Source organism: Rhyacophila brunnea, unplaced genomic scaffold (assembly GCF_057557595.1).
Source record: "Rhyacophila brunnea isolate RB1 unplaced genomic scaffold, BYU_Rbru_1.0 scaffold_12, whole genome shotgun sequence".
Taxonomy (NCBI): domain Eukaryota; kingdom Metazoa; phylum Arthropoda; class Insecta; order Trichoptera; family Rhyacophilidae; genus Rhyacophila; species Rhyacophila brunnea.
In genome coordinates, this window is record NW_028232774.1 from 6,175,363 (window position 1) to 6,199,938 (window position 24,576).

At 34.3% G+C, this 24,576-nt stretch overlaps 2 protein-coding genes across 4 annotated transcripts in view; one reads left to right on the forward strand and one right to left on the reverse strand.

Annotated features, from left to right (window-relative positions):
- LOC147077707 (cathepsin O-like) overlaps window positions 1-24,576 on the forward strand; it is a 129,061-nt gene that overhangs the window by 3,849 nt on the left and 100,636 nt on the right. The window contains exons 5-6 of one of the 3 annotated variants that reach the window (XR_015072225.1): window positions 961-1,706; window positions 2,269-2,665. Coding sequence is in view for 1 of the 3 variants with exons in the window: in XM_085960688.1 (XP_085816814.1) it covers window positions 961-1,267 (307 nt within the window). In the remaining 2 variants the exon portion in view is untranslated. Of the gene's footprint in view, window positions 1-960; window positions 1,983-2,268; window positions 2,888-24,576 lie in introns of those variants that run through there. The other 2 variants (XR_015072226.1, XM_085960688.1) reach the window with 2 other exon arrangements.
- The window catches only part of v (Tryptophan 2,3-dioxygenase vermilion), a 51,112-nt gene continuing 38,045 nt past the window's right edge, over window positions 11,510-24,576 (reverse strand). The window contains exons 4-9 of the mRNA XM_085960649.1: window positions 20,163-20,285; window positions 18,769-19,005; window positions 16,680-16,798; window positions 16,452-16,579; window positions 15,281-15,374; window positions 11,510-11,823 (exon numbers count right to left, since the gene is read on the reverse strand). Coding sequence (XP_085816775.1) covers window positions 11,607-11,823; window positions 15,281-15,374; window positions 16,452-16,579; window positions 16,680-16,798; window positions 18,769-19,005; window positions 20,163-20,285 — 918 coding nt within the window. The 3' untranslated portion in view covers window positions 11,510-11,606. The remainder of the gene's footprint in view (window positions 11,824-15,280; window positions 15,375-16,451; window positions 16,580-16,679; window positions 16,799-18,768; window positions 19,006-20,162; window positions 20,286-24,576) is intronic.

A 24,576-nucleotide genomic window follows, 5' to 3' on the forward strand; every position in this document is an offset into this window, starting at 1 on the left:
CAAACACATATTCTAAAATATAACCATTATGAAAGGAAAATACCGCAGGTGACTTTTTTTACTATTAGAGCAAATTTGTTGTGTGTGTGTTTATCTCACTTATTTGGTCGACTCGCCATGCCGGGCCCCTAGGCTAGAGCCCTGTCAGCCCCCCGTTGTGGGGGCCATGGCGATGACACAATGCTTTCTGTCCGCGAGCGACGTGACGTGCATGCCAGCACAAAGAATACGGACTCTACCTGCCTTTAATGTGTTCCATAGGTGTCATAGGTTCCATAAATGTATGAATCCATTCCATAGGTTCCATAGGTTCCATAAATGTATGAATCGCAGAGAAACAAAATGCAGCCAATTAAAAGAAATACATATTTTTTTAATCGCTAAAGTATGAATTCATGTAAGTCGAGGACTTACTGTATTCAGTACGGTCAAATTATCACTAACTTAACTCACAGACCATCTGACCCGATGGAGAAATATTATTTCGAATCTATTTGTAGTGTCATGAGCGAAATAGAAACATTTCTGTTATAGCCCAATTAGTTCTATAACATTCCCTCAATGTTTTGATCGCCCATTAAACGCTGGGAGGTTTTAGAATGGCAGCACCCGGCGGGCCGCGAATATCTGTGTGAAAATAAAACTTTAGAAACATATCTTTTTTGCTATAATCATAAAGACTTATTTATTTATATGTTTCGGTTAAGTATTTCACTATGATTCCAAGAGATGGCAGTGTGTGTACAAGATATTAAATTATTTAAAACATTCGACCGTAGCGTAGTACATTGTGCATGAACATTCATTTTCTATAGCCGGCCTTGCGTGCACAGAATTGTAGACCGCGTAAATGCGCTTGTCTCTAGTGATAACCGATTCTGTGGCCAGAGTATATGGAATTACCATATCATTTTGACTAATAACAATACTAATACTAAATTGATATATGTATTTTTTCAGTCTGAAAGGAACTGAGCAGGATATAATTAGATGGATTGCACTCGATGGTCCTGTAGCAGTCGCTGTAAACGCTCTCTCCTGGCAAAACTATCTGGGCGGAGTCATTCAGCATCACTGCCCCGGCGACTTGGCGAGCCTCAACCATGCTGTACAGATAGTCGGCTATGATCTAACAGCCGAAATTCCGTATTACATTGCTAAAAACTCTTGGGGGACCACTTTCGGATTGAAGGGCTATCTCCACATGGCGATCGGTGAAAACATCTGCGGTGTGGCAAATGAAGTCGCCATTTTAAATGTCGTCTGATGTTTGGGAAGTTTGTGTGTTATTTATTTTATTTTGGAGTCAAGTCTGTTCTATCAAATATTGTGCCAATTGAATTAGATTCATGCTTTCGTGACTTTTTGAGTATTGCAATACTCAAATGTTCCAAGGGACCTTTTAGGGAAAAAATTCTGAATTATGTCCGCAATATAAAATTGTTTGTTATATGTAATAAGTGCTTTTATTGGGTAACACAGGATAATTGAGATTCTAAGTATTGAACAATTACAAGTGCACCGGTGACCAAGTAAATAGACTGCAAGGTTAAATATAGGATTGCAAATTTTATATAATAATTTTCAACATTCTGTAAATGAGGTCTTGTTCTCAAATGATCCAATGTAATAGAATAGTAATAAGAAAATAAAATTTCTTCATCTATGTAAGTCAAAGAATACGTCTTGTAACAACATTTTATACAGTGTCTATAGCAGTAGCGTAGGGTGGAGGTAGGCTGTTAAGATGCGCCATAAATAATGCACTTTAAACTTTGTTAGTCATACGTATTTGTTTTTATTGAACTAATACTACAATTTACAGATGGTGTTGGTTAGTTTTTTAAAATCAATTAACCCCTACCTCAACCAAACCATAATAGTTTTGGTATCCTTTGGGCGATACGACAAAATTGTGCACACTTTTTCATTCATAATTTGTTGTTTTCGTTGGATTATGAATACATATTACACACATTGTTTGTTCATTTTTTTTAATTCACTGAGCCTTGCCTAAACCAAACTATAATAGATAAAATATATTATTCTATCTATAAAATATCCAAAGTTATGTATGATTTAATTGCATAATTTTATATATTTTATAGGTAGACGAGTATTTTTTGACTATTATCGATTATGGTTTGGTTTCGCGGGGCTTAATTGAATTTTAAAAAGTATCCTGCACCATCTGTAAATTGAAGTCTTAAAACAAATACGTGTAACTAACAAAGTTTAATGTGCACTGTTTATGGCAGATCTTAACAGCCTACCTCCACTCTTCGCCGCTGGTTTATAGAATATAATCCAATATTAAGAATAAAATGCTTATAACATTTAATACAACGCAGTTACATGTTTGAATTCTATCTCACGCTTAAATGTAGCATGATCTGAAAACTGCTCCTGACTCCTTTATTAATTAGATCTATCACTTGTACTCGTTTAATACTCAGTACTTCAATTATTCCTTTTTATTTATGAGATTAAGACTAGTTCTTACAATCTATCCTCACAAACTGTGCTCAGTGATAATGAAATTATTTTTTAATATGTAATTAGATGGCTAACCTTTCAAATTCTTTTTTCTTTTGTTTTACCGTGTCCGACCCTAATAGGACCAAATGGGCTTAACAGATTTTTGTTTTTACGAGAAATGGATGTTGTCCACTTGCTCAACCTATTAGGTCAATACTCTGAGTCCAAACAGAAATTGAAAAACAACATGTTAATTTTTCACCAGGCCTGGGATTCAAAGCCGCGCTCGGCACATTGTGCATAATCGAGGTCTTACTGTTTATATAATATTTTAATACTTTTTTAATAAGTTGTCAATAATTGTATTACTAGACGATGAGTATAGTAAATTAGACAGCATTACAACATGATTTGACGTGTATTTTTTTTATTAGCATGACAATATACGTATTGCTATATTGTTTTTATTATTTAACTTGCAATATAAATCCGTGCTATCATCACACTGTTCCATAAACACACTCCTGCCAACTAACATAGTGAAATATTTAACTATCAATATTATTTTAAGATTTTACGTCACATTTTGATTGTGAATTTATTTTAAGTAATTTAAATAATTTTAAATGACCTGTTTGCCTATATACTTTTTGATAAATCCAAACACAAGAATTTAAATATATGCATGTAGTATATGTAGGCCTTCCGCTCACGAGAATACTCATAAAAGATGAGACTGAAACTAAAATTCTAGCCAGTATCTAGCTAATGTATTTCAATGACGGCTCGCTCACAGCAAGACTGGAATCTCTCAATTTCAAAACGTTCGCTACTAAACTGAAGAGACACGACACGCTAGTCTCCCAGTCTCTCATAAATCAGTGGTGCCAATATCAGTAGATTCGATGAAAAATCATATTTGCTTACCAAAATTGGTAGCAGTGAACTGAACTGAACAAGCAATAACAAGTTAAAGATGAGCGAACCGATTTTTAATTTAAAATTTGTGGCAGAAGTTGAGAAATACTCCTGCGTGTATAACTACAGGATGCCAGAATATTCCGTAAAGATTTTACGAGAAAAGCTTTTAGGAAAGACAATGGGTTTGACAGTTTGAGGTTATGAGATTATTATGCGGGTTTCAGTAGCGCCGTATGCGAAGCATCAGTCATTGGCCAGTTTATAAGTTCCATCAGCAACCAGTTCGTCGGATTTTAGTTTTTCCATGAGCGAAAAGCCTGTCATTTATCAGGGTAATTTTTGCATAATTATTGTACCATATAGGTATCAAGTGTATATAAATATTATAAACTACTATAATCATGTACCTATGTATTTGTTTGCCATCATTTGCCATAAGAAATTAATCATCCTTCATAATAAAAACTCATAAAAAAAGACAATTCCAGCCAGATTTTTAAATAGGCAATCTTAACATCAATTTTTTTGTTTTTTATTCTTATTTTTTATACTTTTTTACAGTAAAGAGACTGCTCGTAGGACTGAGAAAAACTCTTATTCGTAAATAAAAGAATATCAATACACACTTAGACAGTGATGAATGTTTTATAATACGTCATATTATACCTATTATTAATAATGTGCGGAAATTTGTTCTACAATCCGGTGTGGATTCTTAGCCGCTGTACTGTACGGTTTCAGAACAGATTTTTTACAAGAAATAGATGTTAGCCACAATCGGTTTATGTAAATCGTTTGTATGATTTTGGCGCATTTTAAACTTATAGATCTTACATATTTCGGAAATACCTCAGAAACATACCTATTGGAAAAAATCTCGAACCCACATCCATCGGATTCCAGCTTGCTTATTGAAAAAAAAAAATTTATTGAAATTATTAGCAAGTGTACATCGTTAACCAACAATTTGACGTCGCTGTTGACCAAGTGATTATCGACAATTTATTATTTTGCACCTTAGTTATAGAAAAAAAATGTTTTTTTTGTTTATAAGTATTTCTAACCAAAAAAAATTTCCATGATATTTGGAAAGACAATTTTAACTGAAATATTAAAATTAAGCATTTAATAAAAAAAGTTGTAGCAGTTTTAGTAAACTCTTGTTAAATTTACTACAAAATTAAATTTGGCTATCAGTCCATCTTTCTTGTTTTTTTTACTCAAATGGGTTAAGATCTTGTCCCCATGGCGCGAGTCCCACCGCTCGAGAACCAAAAATGTTTTCCGTCCAGAAACGGCGTTGTTTGCGCGTTTGAACCAGCTAGATGACTTAATTTATTTTTTAATCACAAACGCGGACGTTGAAAAAAGCACGACAACCCAATTGTGTTAGTTGGTTTCTATGAGATTTTGTATTTCGCGATTACTAGCAATACGTAATCTCGGCACTTTACAAGCTAGGTGATGTAATTTATTTTGGAGTAGTAATAAAAAGTGTCGCGTTCGAGCGCCAGGCGGTCGTAATTCATTTTGGAATGGCTGTAAACGCGCGATCGTCCAGAATCTCGTGGTCGCGGGCGATTGTCACGCGGCTGTCGTCACGGCGCAAGCGCCTGTGGGCGGCTCAATGAGATCACATGTACCTGGAAAACGCGCATCTTATTATTCGCACACCAAAACGTGCCATGTGGGCAGGCTCTAAGACTAAAATTAGGGAGATTCTGTCACTGGTTAGAAATCAATGTAATACCTATTATTGGTACTGAGTTGATGGCAATACTAACGAAATTAAAGAAATGCTTCAGTTTCATTACTAGTAAATTTCATCATAATTAGGCAGGATGCAGTTTAATAAATTTGTAAAGTACATTCCCCGGAATCTGATGGTTGCATCTTGAAATCCCGCCCGGCACCATATTTTTTTTCTAATAGGTACATAATAACATATTATGTTTCTGTACTGTTTCCGAATTATGTACATTCTTAAATCTTGTGAAGTATTCATTGAATATAAAAAATTGTTTATTATATTATGTTATGTATTCTTATATTATATTGTGTGAAATTACACTTTTTTGTTAGATTTCGACCACAATATGTGTGGGTCATTGGTTGTTGTTATTGGAAGCCTCAATTGAGACACTTTCTTGAATGTATTCATAGCGATACAATATTACTTGTTTTGTGATAAAAAGGATATAAGTAATATTTTAAGAGTAAGAACAAAAAAAAAAACCTATATTATGCTCAATGGATATTCAGTCATAAATAAAAAGAACTATTTGGTACTTAGAAATCAATTATTGTTTTGTAGGGCGAGTTATAATTATATTTGATAAATATATATTATATGTGTGGATAGTAATATTAGTTATACATAATATTGTTTTTTTTACTGTAGAATTAAATTATGAATTTTGTGCACTGTTTAGGTACTCCATAGCAGTAGCGAATGGTGGAAGTAGGCTGTTAAGATCCACCATAAATTGTGCACATTAAACTTTGTTAGTCGTACGTATTTGTTTTTATTGAACTAAGACTAAAATTTACAGATGGTGTTGGTTAGTTTTTAAAAATTAATTGAGCCCTGCCTAAGCCTTTTTTCATTCATACTTATTTGTTTTCGTTATTTTTTAGGTTAAGTCCTACCTAAACGAAATCTATCTATAAAATATCCAAAATTATCTATGATTCAATGGCCTAATTTTAGATATTTTTTTTCGCAAGGTTTAAACTAACCAACACCATCTGTAAATTGTAGTCTTGTTTCAATGAAAACAAATACGTATGACTGACAAAGTTTAATGTGCACTATTTATGGCGCATCTTAACACCCTACCTCCACCATTCGCCACTGCTTCATAGAATATTAGGGAGCGTATTACGCAGTGGGATATAGGGGCGTGTTTAACAAAGTGAAGTGTTGACAGGTTGTTGGCTACCTAATCAATCTTTTCTCATAAATATTCTAACTTCAAAGGTTACCGCAAATTATTGATTGTATTTACAACAAGCATATTATTTTTATTTCATATATATACAGTCGAACTCGGTTATTACGATCACGGACATAGCGAGATCTCGGATGTAAAGAGGAAACGGTCGTTGACATTTTAGTTTATTATTTCCTCCATACATTTATTCATTTTTATAACGCGCTACTTCTCGGGTATACCGAGCAAAACTGTTAATGTGTCAATCGTTTAAAAACTACATTTTCGACCCTAGAGCAATAAAATCCGACCGGGCAGTTCACTAGACCGATGCCGCCAGGATCAGATTACGTTTATGACACTATTTAAGTGTCTAAATACCTAATTGGTGTTTTCGCCAGTGATGCCAACCGTACTATAATTTTGATTTCGCGGAAAATGTTAAATACTATAATTTTACGCCAAATATACCAAAATACTATAATTTTAAAGGATTCAAGACGAAAAATGTTCCTGTACTATGTATTTTTCAGAAATACTATAATTTTTACTACACTATAATAAGTACTATAATCAGCATAGAAAAATATGGCAACACTGGTTTTCGCCGACAACATTGAAAAAGTATCCACGCATAATATGGTTGAAATTGCATGAAAAAAATCCAAGCTTTGTGAAGTCAGTAGGTACCTACCAGCGCCGGAGGCTCATACAATAAACAACTTATTTTGTAGTTTATGAATGCCATGTTTCTTTCGGGGATTTTTTACGAGGGTTTTCAGATTTTTTATGTTCTATACTTAAATAGAACGTGGTGCGAAAAATGTTATATAACAATATAATGAGTAATGCTTATAACGAGCAAATTCAGTCGGTCCCATCTTCCTCGTAATAACCAAGTTCGACTGTATATGAATAAATTCCAGCAACAATTGATATGAAGGCAAACATCAACATGTCAAAATGTCTCACCCGCAGCTGTAAACGGAGCTTAATGCATTCTTCTGCGGCAATCGTCAAATCAGAACAGCTCAAACTATAGCAAATTGAAAAAAACTCAACAAAAAGACTCATTGTGACATTTTTCGATCAAGTCAGTGGGAATCGGCAACTCTACTCGTGTAATTTAGCCATTAGAAAGAGGGGCAAATTCTCTCTTCTTCACTGTACTGCATACGCTCCCTAGCCATAAACAATCATCATTATTATGTAATGTTGACAGTATAAATTTATATTTTTATTGAATAATACAAAATTATAAATAAACAAATTTCCAGGATCAGTTTCTATGTAATACTAAAATAGTGATACATATAATAATAATATAAAGATAATGATGCTATTCATATTAATCAACCAGTTAATATTTTCAAGAATATTATTCTCCAATACTTATGTAAGAACAAAAAAATTAAACTCTTATAAGTAATAATATCCTATTGTGTGATCAAATAATATATTCTATTTTAAGACTATTACAATGATGATTTTATCGATTTTATTAAAGAATGAACATGTGTATTGCATTTGGAGTTTTATTTCTATTAAGTATTCTTTCGACCACGCAAGCCACGCACACGATGGGGTGATAATGTTACAAAAGATGCCAACCAGATACTAAAAATCAGGAACTGGAAAAGACGTGCGGAGGACCGTTCCGGCTGGAGGACAGCGGTGGAGGAGGCCAGGGCTCGACTTGAGCTGTAGCGCCATCGAAGAAGAAGATTCTTTCGACCATGTCCGATCCTAATAGGATCATATGGGCCTCCCCACAGAGTAAAGGTTTGTATTGACAGATTTTGTTTTTACGAGAAATGGATGTCAGCCACTTGCTCAACCTATTAGGTCCATACCCTGACTCACGCACAAATTGAAAAACAATGTGTGTACGTGCCAGACCCAGGATTCGAACTTGAGACCCACGGCGTGATAGTCCAACGCTTAAGCCTCGTGGGTGGGATGGTTTTATATCATGTCCGCTTTAGATGGACATGATATGGCCCTACAATGTGAACTATACGCAGGGACGCGGGAAGGGTGGCTGCCGCACGGGTGCCAGCTCAAAATTGTCGTCCAATATAACATTCTCAATTATAATTCAAAGCGACATGGAACGATCGATATGTTCCTATCGATCATAAATTTATAAAATAATCTTTAATTATACTGAAGAAAGTTGTTCCACAGGCGACTTTTTTTACTATCCATGAAACAAGCTCGTGAGATAAATTGTTTTTTCTTGAAATATTGTACCTTTATTACTCAGTTCATTTTCTGGTGGTTGGTTCTTCCCATTGATTCCGCCACCCGCGTGGCGTGGACCTGACTATGTATCACAAAACTAATGGTATTGCCTCCTGAATGCTGAAAATTGAACTACTTCAGGTTAAACATAGATTTAAAAAATAATTGGCATGAATCATAGATGGATCGCTAACTTAGAGGCGAAAATACTCACCCGGAAAGTGAAGGACATGAGTTTTAGTCCTATTCTGTCCAACTTTTTTTCTAATATTATGAATGTTTCTGAGGTTTTTCAAAATTGTGTTTTTTCTATAATAAAGAACCTAACGTTCTTTAACCTTACGTATATTTATTATTGATTTTTAAGACAGCTAGAAAAATCTATCAGATGCCAATGACTTCCATATACTACCACTTATAGCTTCAACCATGGACCTCCGGATTTTTCCGAGCACATTCTGCATACCCAGGTACTTCGCATTTTGAGTCTAGTGATGAATACCTGGCATGCAGCTATCGCCTGTCACATCCACAAATGGTTATCTTAATTATTAGAATCATTACTATCCATTTGTCATCTTGTCTTTCAGTCATGCCGCATCACCATATTAAAACAAATGTTAGGATGCCCCAGATGGTTGCGCCGATTCATGAATGCCAAGAGTCTTCCACTGACATACGCCTTGCGTGTCCTAGAGTGCCATGAGAGTTGGGGCCAACTCGTTGAGAAGGCTGTTCAGGTCTTTGCTTACCCTAATGGGGTACATAGCCTACCATGTTGGTGACTCCTCTGATATTCTAAAATCTTCTATAACATAAAATAGGTACTTACCTGTCTAAAAATCTATGTGTAAATCATCAATGATAACTTCCTATTTTACCACGTTTTTATTAGCTCGTATTCTTGTTTGTCCAATATAAATCTTGCAATCGATTTTTACTAACTTCCTGACTAGCTAGACATTTGAAATTTTTAGAATATATCAGAACACGATGACAATGCATACTTTTAGCCATCTTTAAGCAGAATTGAATTCATTTTCAGTTAATTCTGTTTTGTATGGAAAGCTATTTCGGAAAAAAACCGTAAAAAGTAAAACACTATTATTGGTTGCTAAGGGGGTCCTAGCAACTAAATTATTAATATATACGTGCGTTACTATGTAAATCAATATGAAATGTCAAAATGACATTTCAGTATTCTATATTTATTCAGTATTTCTATCAAGTACAAAAAAAAAGTATTTATTAATACATAGAATTGTCAAGTTTATAATATGATTCAACAGAAAATTTAAAAACGTCGTATATAAAAAGTTCTTTTATTACTATTTATTGTAACTTAGTCACATAATCTCAAAATCAAAAACCTGGGTACTTCATTATAAAATTAACACAAAAATAATGCAGGCTTGTCGTAATGTCATTACTCAAAAACAATATAATATTATTTTTTGCGTTGCGTCTCTTATTAAAATTATAAGAGAATAATTTTAATGCTTCAGAATGGCCCAAGTAAAGCGAGTATACATGTCACATGGTGGTCACCATTGTGACGGGGCAACATACATGTTGTGTGGCCAAGACCGGCAAATCTTTTCTGTCTATCGACACAGTATCAGTGTTTCAACACGGATCAAAGAGTGTCAACATCCACCTTGCTCGGACCATTATGAAGGGGAACATTATAAGAATATTATCTAAATATTAGTTTGATATAAAATATATCGAATTTGTTTCTGTATTTTCTGGCATGTTAAAAAACCATCCTTCCACTTCTAATATTGACTAAATTAAATATGCCGTGTTGTTTCTAGAGGTTTTTGTTTTATTCTATGACAAATATTCATTATTTATACACTTAGCTCACTGTGTGATGACGCCTTAATATACTTGTACATACCAAGTGAATAAAAATAATTATGTAAGTATTTTTCTTTTGTAAATCTTGTACAATAAAATATATACAATCGGAATGTTAAACAAATCGTCGTCGATTCTACAATACCTGCAGCCATTTTTAGCGTGTCCGGAAACTTGTACATATGCAGTTCTCCGTATCACACATCGCCGTGAAATGTTGTATCGGAAATATATGGCCGTATATTAAAGACGGTCCAACCTCTTTGGGTCGTATAGTACCTACTTGAAAAATTCATGTCTAACAGACTTACAGGAAGCCAGCAGCAAACAAATTTTGAAAATAGTCGATATACTGGATTATTTGTTAGGTTAGGTTAGGTTTTCATTGTTGAATTTATGAATTTTGCCATACTCAGCTATGAAAATTGAATTAACGTTCAGATTGAATCTAATAAAATTGGAGACCGTATGGTATACGGTCATCTCTTTCCGATAAGAAAGCTCAACGCAAACTGTGCTACGGTGAAATGTTTTATGTACAATTTACATGTATCCATTTTTTAGCGGTACTTTCTTCTTCAACTGTTTATAACACCTTGCTTCGTACATGTTTGAATTATAACGCAAAATATTGTAAGAAAACAAAATACAGAATCTGTCAGTAACAATCAATATTAAAAGTGCTTATAAAGATTACAAATCATGATTAACTGTTTATTTTAATTCTTTCTATTGAAAATCAGCTCAGTTATTAATGTTACATTTTTCTTTCTAACCAGTCTCTCTACTCATTTTCTGAGCGACAAATCTTTTACATCTGACAGTGCAAGATGGTACTGTTTAACTTTTGCTGGTTGTGTCAAAGGAATTCTAAGCATTCGTCGCTAACACCACATATCAAAGACATTCCCTTGCTTTCTCTTGCATTTGCAAACAAATATGGAGAACATAAAGGTTGTATTAATGTATTTCACAGATGTTCATCATGATTTGATTACTTTACAGAATTATGTGTCTCCTGAACAATACGGTTTTATACACATGCAAATATTGTAGAATCAAAGACAATGTAAAAGTAAATTTTATTCACTTGCCACAATATTATAATAATTGATAATCATTCATTTGTATCATACTTCTCTGATGCGATGGTAAATCATAGATTCTTTACATAGATTTTTCTAACGAACTTTCCAATTCTTCGCTGGTTCCGTTCCGTTTGTTATTATTACTATTTTGGGAGGAGTGTCCATTCTCGGTACTTCTGATTCCCCACGACAGGTTAAGGCAACTTCTCATACTGGCGTCCAGTGGAGGGATCAACTGACGCGGGATCAAGAACGTCGACAGGTTGAATAGATCTATGAACACCTTGTAGCGATCCCTGAAAACAAAAACAAAAAGCATCAAAACGATTAAAAAGATTGACTTACTTATGGATGCAACATGTAAATAATAAAACGGCCATCTTTAACTAACGCTTTAACGCTTGAGCTCGGCGACAGCAACAGGTGACACTACTGCATGGAGATGTAATGTCGCACTCAAATAACTGTCATAATGTGACACGCGATACTATATTATAATGGCTAACATTCAAGGACATTCTGGTCTGCTCATATAAATGCATCGCTCGGAATGGAGCAGAACGCCCTGGAGCGCCGTTCCGGTTCGTGAATTCCTCGAGAATACCGTTCCGTCTCGTAGAATCCTCGAATATACCGTTCCTTCTCGTGGAATCCTAGAAGATAGCAAGATGTCTCGTACAATTCTCGAGCCTCATATATTTCATATGGCGTTCCAGTTCAAAATATTTTGAATAAATAATAAAATAATTATCTTTCTATTCCCTTATTATTGTTCCTACATAATATGTCGATACAAAAAATGGGTGCCACAATTAGCCAAGTTAAAATTTTGTTCTTAGAAATGCATCGAGCTAGGTATATTTTTTCCCAACAATGCATTTCTAGATAACCCATGTGTCTAATAATAAAAAATCAAAGTTTTTATTGAAGAAAGCACCTTAGATTTATTGCTCTCTTCCATTTTCTTTATAAGACAATATGAGATAATAGTATATTATTATAACAATTTTTTTTTGCGTGCAGACAAAATCACAAAATACATCATTTTTATTTATGGTACCTGGTATTATGGGAATAGATTATAGAAGGACGTAAGGTAGATGGTTTGTGAAATACAAAAGTATCATGATGCAATCAATCCACTTAATTATATACAATTGAAAATGTATTAGGCACTCATAAAACCATTGCAGGTAAGTGTATATTGGTATATTATATTATTATAATCAATTAATGAAAAGAGTTTTTTATTATTATTTAAAAATTATCATGGTAATGGCAATGCCTTCTAAAATTTTTACGTTTTTAATACTAAGCTTAAAATAATATTGATACTTATTGCATATTTAAAAAAAATGTATTAGGCTCTCATAGACCACTGCAGGTAGATTGTTTATGAAAAATGGCAATGCCTACTAGAATTTTCACCTATTTATTACTAAGCTTAATATAATATTGATATTGCATATTTTAAAAAAATGTATTAGGCTCTCATAAGACCCTGCAGGTAGATTGTTTATGAAAAAATGGCAATGCCTTCTACAATTTTCACTTATTTATTACTAAGCTTAAAATAATATTGATTTGCATATTTGTTTTTAAATGTATTAGGCTCTCATAAGACCCTGCGGGTAGATTGTTTATAAAAAATGGCAATGCCCTCTAGAATTTTCACCTATTTATTACTAAGCTTAAAATAATGTTCATATTGCATATTTTGAAAAAAATGTATCAGGCTCTCATAGACCCCTGCAGGTGGATTGTTCATGAAAAAATGGCAATGCCTTCTACAATTTTCACCTATTTATTACTACGATTAAAATAATATTGATATTCCATATTTGAAAAAAATGTATTAGGCTCACACAATGACATTATTAATGGACGACGCACTCAGTACAGTAGCTAGCAAGTAAATTCGCGCATTCGCATGCATAGGTAGACGTCACGCAATTTCCATTATGCGATATCACGCATCAGAAATTTATAGCAATATGACCTTTATTGTAATGGCGTTAGAGCAGTGTTCCTAATGTCAATGTTCATTTGAGCGAACCCGTTCGAACCGAACCATTCGGCAGACCCAACAAAAAGCATCAGGAATTTATAGCAATATCACCTTTATTGTAATGGCGTTAGAACAGATTATGCCATTCGGCAGACCCGACAATAACGTGAGTGTAATTTTCTTTTCCAGATGATTCGTCCATATTAATGTCATTGGGCTCACATAATATAAAGCTCATAGATAAGGTAGATTGTTCTTCTTTTCAAATATTCATTACATTCTTATCGATGCACTGGAATAGGCACTCATAAGCTTATGTAGGTATATTGCTATATAATCGATTAAAGAAAATTGTTTTTGACTATTTTTTAATAGTACCTACATGGTAATGGCAATTTCTTTTAGAATTTTCACATTCTTACTAAGTTTAAATAATGAATAATGATATTTTCATACTAGGCGAATGTATTAGGTTCTCATAAAATCCCTATAGAGTGTAGGTAGTAGATGGCTATACCTGCGACATCAAACTTATATTATTATATATTTTGATGTCGCAAATAACTGATTCGGGCGAATGTGGTGATGAAAATGTTTTGTAAAGTACATTTTGTAAAACTGAGATATTTTTTGTATTACAGTTATTATATCGAATATTGCACATATTTTTTGAAAAAATATTGAGCGTTCCGGTAAGTAAAATTTTCTATTTCGAGCACTGTATAAATGTCATTCTTTTGACAACATATAATATATACATATTGTAAATAAACACTACCTACATTTCAATAAGGGTTGTTAGGTAAACCAAATCTGCATTATTTGTCTTATTCTACCGACCAATCAGCGAGTGTCCGTATATTATATATTGTATGGTACAATATAATATATATTTAAATATGTGGTTGAAAAGTGATTTCTACCTACATTGAAACATGGCCCCCACAAGGGGGTGGCTCTAGTCTGGGGGCCCGGCGTGGCAGGTCGACCAGTTAAGTGAGATGAACACACCATAAATTTGCTCAAATAGTAAAAAAAATTCACTTGCGGTGCTATTTCACGAATGGTATTTTACCTATTTTATAATTACTTTTAGTGTGTTTCCTGACTAATAAAAATGACTATTATAATATCACAAAAGAGAGTCGTGATCAGTACTTCATAATATGATGCTGTGTGCCGACAATTCAAGCAAATTCATTTAAAAATACGCGGAATACCCTTTATTTTACAAGGAACCCTGGAGTTCTGCCAGAAGGAAAGGAAGTTCTGGAGAATACCGTTTGGGAAACACTACTGTAGAACATTACACTGCCCTTTACCTCAGCGATAGGTTGGGGGGGGGTGTTGGGCCAAACACCGTGGCATGGGGGCCCGCTTCAGGATGTGGGGGACATGCATTGAAATATGAGTGATTATTGCTATTTTGCGTTAATGAATTTGACCTGTCATAGACGGTTCTAGTATAATATTTCAATAGTTCTGAATGAGTCCAGTGCTTTTTATTTATTCTGTTTACCAACACATTTATCGACTATCTACAATCATTATTTTACATCAGAATTTCTACTTTTCTATATACATTAAGAATGACAAAGAATTGATATTAGATATTATAAAGAAATTTGTGCAAATCACCCCATTACCAGAATTCTTTTGTCATTTCACTTTCCTTTCTCGTAAATATATTTTCAACCAATGAAAAACTTCATGAAGAATATTATGTAAATGTTATGTAATATTACCCTAGAGTAGAGCGTAGATACTGGTAGCCTGATGATCCACCCGTTCCCAGCTGTTGAGACCCAATCATTCTTTGCACCATTATAACATGATTGTCTGGAAGGAGAAATTGGGAGATACTTGATGAATATACATAAGAATGGTACTGAGATAGCAAACTACAATTAGGATGATCAGTGTCATGATTTTGAAACAAATAGTGAATGTGGAGAAATTACCATATATTATTACAGTCGAACTTGGTTATTACGAGGAAGATGGGACCGATTGAATTTGCTCGTTATAAGCATTACTATCAGAGAATATGTATTTTTAAATGAGCGGTCACATAACACAAGTCACAATTCAAATAAAAATACACATTTAGAATTTTTCCCCGAAACAAGGATGGCATTCATAAACTACAAAAGAAGTTGTTTATTGTAATGAACGCTGGTAGGTACCTATTGACTTCAGCTTATATTTTTTACATGAAATTTCAACCATATGCGTGGATACTTTTTCAATGATGTCGGCGAAAACGCCAATTAGGTACCCAGACACTTGACTAGTGTCATAAACGTAATCCGATCCCGGCGGCATCGGTCTACGGTCGGATTTTATTGCTTAGGGTCGAAAATGTTTTTACACGATCGACAAATTAACAGTTTTAACAAAAATTTTGACGATATTTTTGCTCGGAATATCCGATAAGTAGCTCGTTATAAAAATGAATAAATGTATGGAGAAAATCATAAACCAAAATGTCAACGATTTTTTTCTCATTACATCCGAGATCTCGCTATGTACGTGATCGTAATACCCGAGTTCGACTGTACATTCATTTTAAATTCATAGCCTGCCCAGTTTTGAGAAGGCAGTAGGAAGTAGTGGGCAATATGCCGGGATCGACTAAAACGTTCTAAAAACCAAGGCCTGAAGAAAAACGAACCATAAGTGCGAATGAGAAAGCATTCGGCACGCTTATATCTCCGCACTATACGTTAGAGTAAGATAGAATTTCTACGGCTGACTTAAATATTTTTTGTGAACGTCGCCGGTAAATATGGATTTTACTGATTACATTTATTTAAAAAATGCGAGCACGTGTTGCTGAAATTTATTGTTTTTGTATTGTACTAAATATATTGAAGCTCTATAACTCTACAATTATAATCGACGAATTCCACTTACATCGCCACTTTGTTATGAGGGAGTCAATATCCATGAGTAGCATCAGCATTTGATGCGGCTGAGAGAACCGAGGCTCGTCTCTGTAAAACGTTATCATGATGGCCCCCTGAAGTGCTCGATGGGTAAATCTGAATAACAAGAAGACATAATTTGTATATTAATAATATTGATGTTTACTACCACCAGCTATTAAATATTTTTTTTAAATCCCAGTAACCAGTCAATTACCTTCGTTCTCCTCGTGATACAAGAGCATCATGAGCATCTGATTCGAAGATGGATTTGTAGACTTCTTTCCTTTTTTCAATGTCCATAAGACGATAACTGGCCTTTTCTTCGCTTTCGTTCTGCAAGTGAACATCAAAATATAAAATTCATCAAATAAACCACTATCTCTAAAAGTAGATCGACGACACCAATTTTATTACATTTCAGTCTAGTAACCGTCCACGAGGAATCTATAACTGAAGGTTTCAAATCGATTACATTGTAGTTACTCCAAACACCATGTTTGGAGTACCGGACCTCCCCCAATTTGTAATGGAATGTTAGGAGTTTTTAGTCTCGGGAAGGTATCGAAAAAAACCTGACGATGGAAAAACTTTGCAGATTTTAACTTTTTGGTATTATATGGTACTGTCCGACAAGAAGATCTAGGCAATAACCGGAAGTCGCTAGTGCGGTTAAAAGTAGGAGGAGCTTGTTAGTTCACTGTTTTAACACGTGGACAACTCGTCGCTAATGCGCGAAGGCGCTTCAAACGACGTGCGGTTAAAAATGGGAGGACCTTGTTAGTTCACAGTTTTAACATGTAACCAAGAAGATCTTGTTGGACAGTAGGTAAAAGATTATAATAAGGTCAATGTAAATTGTATAGGTTTCTCAAAAGTTTAGCAACTGACTTCAATGCGTGTTCTCCATTCGCCCATTTGTGGTCCACTTATCCCCCTTTTACCTTACCCCAATTTCTTGAATGCAACAATAGGAAATGAGCATTGACAACCCGTGGGAGTAGGCAGATTGAGCGTCGCTTGGGGGCGGCAGTTATTCGAAGGGTGGCAAATCGAGAAGAATCATTAGGTAAATGTAGAAAATAGGTAACTACAGTTAGTAATAACGGAAATATCTTTCCATTAAAAAATCTGCCCACTCCTTGGAAAAAATGTATTAATTAAGATAAACGGTTTAACGTAACTGTATTTTTTTTTGTCTCACACTCGTGAGTTTTGGAAGTTGTCAGGTGTATTTTGAAATGTATCTGAAACCATGGACTCGAAATATTGTCTATTGAAGCAGAGATGGCATTTAAATAAAATTAGATTTAGTGGTATATATCTTGTTAGTAATGTATCCATACAATACATTTCTTAGACATTGGAGTCATGAAAGGATAATACAAAAATACTGTATAAAATGGGACGGCATTTTGGCCCTGCCTAGGGGTGGCATTTTGTCGAGGGACGTCACTGGAAATGAGCGAATGGCTAACAATCAAGTCTCATAAAAGGATTCGCACACATTTGGTAATTTGGACAAAGTCAGATAGTGGTTGAAGATGAAAGCGAAGAGATGTGACGATTCGAGAGTGATACGTAATTCCCAGTGAATTCATAAATATTGGGAACGGGTGTGGAGAAGAAAGCAACCGATCTCGAGTGTGGAAGAATACGCGATAAACTTAAACACGTGTCAAGAATACGTCATATGTCGAATACTGACAACTGCTCTCGGTTTATGTACTGACGCTCATTTAACATTGGTGTATTGAAGGTTGCAACACAAACTATTGCACGTCCATAATGAATGCGTGGTTCCCCCACCGGGGGGCAATTTGAATGTTTTGGGGGGCAAAAAGGTTATCTTGAAAATCATTTGAAGACGAAGCATAGCACAAGAATCGCACTAATTTTCTTCGAAGGTGTACATGTAACGTAATATATCTACATATTTACTTACGAAAGTTAAATTAAAAATAGTATTGCCCATGTGCATTTTTTATTTGAAGCAATTCATTTTTTTCAGAATTAATTAGTAACTATAAAATTTTGATATGGGGGGGGCATGGAGATTTTTGAAGAGTTGAAGTGGGGCTTGGCAGAAATAAGGTTGGGAAACACTGCATTAGCACAGCCCTGCGTCAAAATGTACTATATTGGGATATAGCCTATCGGAATTCTATTAACTATTAGTCTGTTCTGTGATAATTTCTTATCCGAATGTGATGAATGCAGAGATGGGCAACTAGTTTCAAAAGGTTAACAAAATGAAAAAATAATAATAAATTAAGGCAAAATAAACAAGCTTGTAAAGTTTGTACCTCTGCGGCTTTATGCTGTTCATGGATCATCTCGCTGACAGCGTTCCGGAACTTCCCCCAGAAGTCGAATCCCTCGTGCTCCAGACCAGGAGTGCGCTCCAGCCACCTCTGCAGTAGGTCAACCAACGCAGGCTCTTTCTCAGACCGCTCAATCGCCTCCATGGCGGCAGGATCTCCCCCGAACACAGTTGAGTAACGCTGGTTGTACTTCACGCGATGCTCGTTTTTCACCCCCAACTAATAAACATTACAAAACCATCAACAAAAAAAAAATTATGAAGATGGTAGAGTATCCTCCACGTAACTTTGCAATTGTACACAGTGACAAGATTTGTATTTAATACGCATATACGTGTATTAGTAAGCCAGGCGCCTGATTTCATCAAATAATTCAAAAAGTCTATTCCAAATTGCAAGGTTACGTGGAGGTAGGAATTGCAATACCGGTATTTCAAAACCGGTATTCAATTTTTTATCGATACCGAAATACCGGTTTCAAAAATTCAAAATACCGGTATTTTCGGTATGAAGAAAGCATACACGTTTGTGTTTTTTGAAAATGAATTTATTGTGGTTTTTTTCTACTTACTATATTGTATATTGTATACTATGTTGATATATTCCACCTACGTGAGAATGAGTTTAGGTGGATGTTGTTTTATAAATTCTTAAAATAGGGTCTGCTTAACTCATCCGGTGTACTTCCTTGTACCTATCTAATTTATCTACTGATATATCTCTTTTTTTTATATAATACTGTTATATTTATATATCTTTGTTTCTAAATGTCATGTTGTGAACGTCTTAAACTTATAATTTGTAATGTCCACAATATGTCAAAAAAAAAATAAATTGAAATTAAAATTTACTGGAAAGATTAATGCTGCAAAAACGCAAATATATTGACAGGAACCAACAAAAATTACATACCTAATAATAAAAAATCTCGCAAATATTTATAGAATTGTCGCGATGAATTAACATATTTCGAAAAAGAAAACATTCGTTTCAAATAATTCCAATTATTCTATAACTATTGATCCAATGTTGATAGAACATCCAAAAAATGTTGAATTTGAGAGAGATTTTCCTGTACCTGGACCACATTACTGTACTTTATACATATTTATAAAGGTCAACATAATAAATGCGTGTATGTTCCTTAGCTTGCTATAAAATAGTATTTTAAATACATTTTAATAGCTATATTTATTGATAGGTACTTTCTTTTTTATACTACAATATGTTTTGACGAATACCGGTATTCAATAAGAAAAACCGAAATACCGGTATTGATATATTCATTCGGTATTGCAATCCCTACGTGTAGGGTAGTGTATTAGAGAATCTGTAATCGATTAATTCAATTTTATCTACATTTTATTTTTTCCTACTTTATTCTCCATGAGCCGGAATTGAACGCTTTGGAATCCTGACGCAGGGCAGAGATACTCTCGGAAATCCATGAAGTCCAGAGGAGTCATCGTCTCCAGAATCATCACCTGGTCCACCAAAAGCTGAAAGATAAACAAAATAAAAATTTATCAAGAACGATTTTTTTCCCGTCATCATATTCACTCACGTTTTCACTACTAATCCAACAATTTAAGAAAAGACTTTAGGTTGCCTTACTACACCCGTCAATTAGTAATGTAAAGCCGTGTACACACAGGGACAGACGTTGTAGTGTGCGCACAGCCTTAACAGGCTATTTACGGTGAGTAAATGAGTAGCCATAGTCAAGTAGAAAGCGTGAAATACTAATAATATAATCATAGCCCCCGCATCCTGAAGCGGGCCCCCTTACCTATCCCTAAGGATAAAAGCTGTGTGATGCTCTACAGTAGCGTTTTCCAAATGGTGTACGCGGTAAAATTAATGTGTATATATAGTATTTTTTGTATATTTTAATACACCCATTCGAATTATGGAGTTGTCGAGTATTGATACACAATTAAAAATTGTATCGTACAACCATGTAATTAAAAATAATATTATTGAAGGAAAATAGCGCCTTGTTACTAGTGAACCAAATTTGTGATGTTTGTTTATTTCACTTATCTGGTCGACACGCCTCGCCGGGCCCCTTCTGAGCCCGGACCCCCAGACTAGGGCCCTGTCAGCCCTGAACCCTGACCCCAGGGCCGTGAATGTAATAGTGGAATAATTCAGATATTATTTTCTAATTTTAAGATTATTCGACTTTTTATTGAACATACATAATAATTCTGAAAACAATTCTGAGAAAATATTATATAACCAATAGAAAAAAAAATGTAAAAAATACGACACCCAGCAGGAATCGAACTTGCGTCTCTCGGGTTTCGCGCCCATGCACATAAAATCAACAAAAAGAATGTTACATTCTTAAATCTTGTGAATTATTCGTTGAATAAAAAACAGTTAATTTAAGTATTAATTAGCAAGTGCAAGCAAACAAAACATCTTGAAGTGATCCGTGACGTCGGTTAGTGATTAAAGTAATACTACCTACTTTGATTAAAAATACAATAGCCGATCGCCAATAGTAACTCAATTTGGAAAGCGCTTCAGAGAGTATTGTAAAAGCCATTAGTTAAAACTTGTCGCAATTAGATAGGATACATATAGCATTGCGCACAATGTGCATGTGTGCAAAACCCGAGAGACGCAGGATCGAATCATCCTGGGTGTCGTATTTTTTTCAAAAAAAGATTTTTTCTACTGGTTGTATATTGTCTCAGAAGTGTTTTCAGAATAAAATTATGCATGTTCAATAAAAATAATGTTACATTATTAAATCTTGTGAATTAGTTAGTTGGACTTTTGTTAAAATTAATTAAAAAATATATTATACATATTTATGTTGTTGTCCAACACGTTACTATTGTTCCCAGAATGGACGATTTTACACCTCTGGAGTGTAGTATTTTTATGGTTTATATTTACTAATGATTACACATTACACTTATCGAGTGTATTATTCTTGATAAGGTAGGGGGTTTTTTACAAACACTTCAACTATTCATAATTTAATTTGTTTATTATATTTGGTGACTTAATATTATGTAGGTGATAAAGTTTTTACCTACTTTATTGTATTGATTTGTTATGTAAGTTAGATTTAATAGTATTCATTTTCAGTGTGTTACCTTTTGGTGAGTGTGCCTGAAGATGCCGAAAGGCGAAATCCGGGTCACAAAAAACGACTCAAAAGGAACAGTAGAAAACTTAAATCCATTAGAATTTTAATTCAAATTCCATCAAGTACCTATATACCAGTAGCGAAGGGTGGAGGTAGGTTGTTAAGATCCGCCATAAATAGTGCACATTAAACTTTGTTAGTCATACGTATTTGTTTTTATTTAACTAAGACTACAATTATTTACATATGGTGTAGTTTTTAAAAATCAATTATACCCTGCCTAACCAAACCATAATAGTTTTGGTATACTTTGAGCGATACCACAAAATTGTTCACACTTTTTCATTCAAACGAATACAACATATTGTATTGTTACACATCTTGTTGGTTCATTTTTTTTAATTCATTAAGCCTTGCCTAATCCAAACTATATAATAGATAGGTACAAAATATTATTCTATTTATAAAATATCCAAAGTTATGTATGATTCAATTGCATAATTTCAGATATTTGATAGATATACGAGTATTTTTTGACTATTATCTATTACGGCATGGTTTTGCAGGGTTTAATTGAATATTAAAATGTAACCAACACCATCTGTGAATTGTAGTCTTATTTCAATGAAAACAAATACGTATGACTGACCAAGTTTAGTGTGCACTATTTATGTTGGATCTTAACAACCTACCTCCACCCTTCGCCACTGCTATATACCTATATTAGTTAGTCCTACAGCTTCGTCACAACGAAAAAAATCGATAGGATAATGAACCTTGTCTACTTTACTAATAAGACGTATAGTAAGTGAATTCCGCTTACACTGCTAAAATTACTTTACAAGGCTGTAGGTAGAAGAACTTGGAGAATGTAATTTTTAATCCGTTTCATTCAAAACAATTGAAGCGAATTGTCATTACATTACCTACGGACGCCCAAAACGTCGCCTACGAAAGTATGGCCTCCCTAACAGCATTGACGTAGAGAATTATTTAATAACTAAGTGTAATTGTTTAACTAAGTAGTAATGGTACTGCGTATGATACGTTATTAAGTTCTCTCAATTCTTTTCTATGGTATGAAAGTATGGACGCTAAACCAAGAGATGTCACGGAGACTTGAAGCTTTCGAGATGTGGATGTATAGACGCATCCTCAAAATTTCTTGGACTGACCGGGTGACGAAAATGTTGAAGTTCTCAATCGAATGGAATCAAAATGACCGAGAAGTTCTGCGTAGTATCAAAACCAGAAAGTTAGGTTAGTTTTTAAAAATCAATTAAGCCCAGCCTAAACCAAACCATAATAGTTTTAGTATACTTTGGACGATCCGACAAAATTGTGCATACTTTTTCATTCATACTTATTTGTTCATCTAATTCAACTAGAGTAACATACATAGTATGGCACATGTTGTTTGTTAATTTGTTTGAATTCATTAACCCCTCCCTAAACCAAATCATAAAAGATTAAACATATTATTCTATCTATAAAATATCCAAAATTATATGTAATCTAATGGCATAATTTTTTATATTTTATAGATAGACGAGTATTTTTTGACCATTTTATCCATTATGGCTTTGTTACGCAGGGTTTAATTAAATTTAAAAAAAACTAACCAACACCATCTGTAAATTGTAGTATTATTTTAATGAAAATAAATACGTATGAATGACAAAGTTTAGTGTGCACTATTTATGGTGGATCTTAACAGCCTAACTCCACCCTCCGCCACTTGTACTTACCTACTTACACAATATAATAATAGGTATATTCAATTTTAAATTGTAATACATGCCTCTTTATAAGTCGTCATGTTAGTCACTATTATTTTGAATCAGTTTACTTTATAAGTCTATATTATTACACAGGTCCCTACGCCACTGTTGTAAAAGTCTGACTACGTAATACGGGAAATATTTGGATATTTTAAAAAGGCTCGTAAATTCCAACTGTAAAAATAAGTCGTGTAGTTTTTTGGTAACTAACACGAGGAATACTAATTTTAAGTTTTAAGTCTCTATAAAATACTTTCTTTCTTTTCTTTCGACCATGTCCAATCCTAATATGATCATATGGACCTCCACAAAGTAGAGGTTTGTATTGACAGATTTTTGTTTTACGAGAAATGGATGTCAGCCACTTGCTCAACCTATTAGGTCCATACCCTGACTCACACGCTAATTGAAAAACAATATGTGTACTTGCCAGACCCAGGATTCGAACCTGAGACCCACGGCGTGGTAGTCCAACGCTTAAGCCGAGCGGCCACCGTGGGTGTATAAAATACTACAACAATTTAATTTGATTGATAGAACAATGAGAATAATTATTGTCATCATGGCCCCCACATCCTGAAGCGGGCCCCAGGCTAGGATCTTTGGCGCCCCCCCCTACCTATCACGAAGGTTAAAGGCAGTCTGACGCTCTATAGTGGCGTTTTCTAAATGGTGTTCGAGGTCAATAAAAATTCAGTGTATTTTTAGCGATTTTTAACACATCTAATTATGGAGTTGTCAAATATCAACACACAATAACCAAAAATTGCAAAACCATAATTATATTTTAAAATGGTAATAACTCCGAAGTAAAATAGCGCCGTAGGCGATTTTTTTTACTATTAGGGCATATTTAAGATGTGTGTTTATCTCTATTATGTGGTCGATCCGCCACTCCGGGCC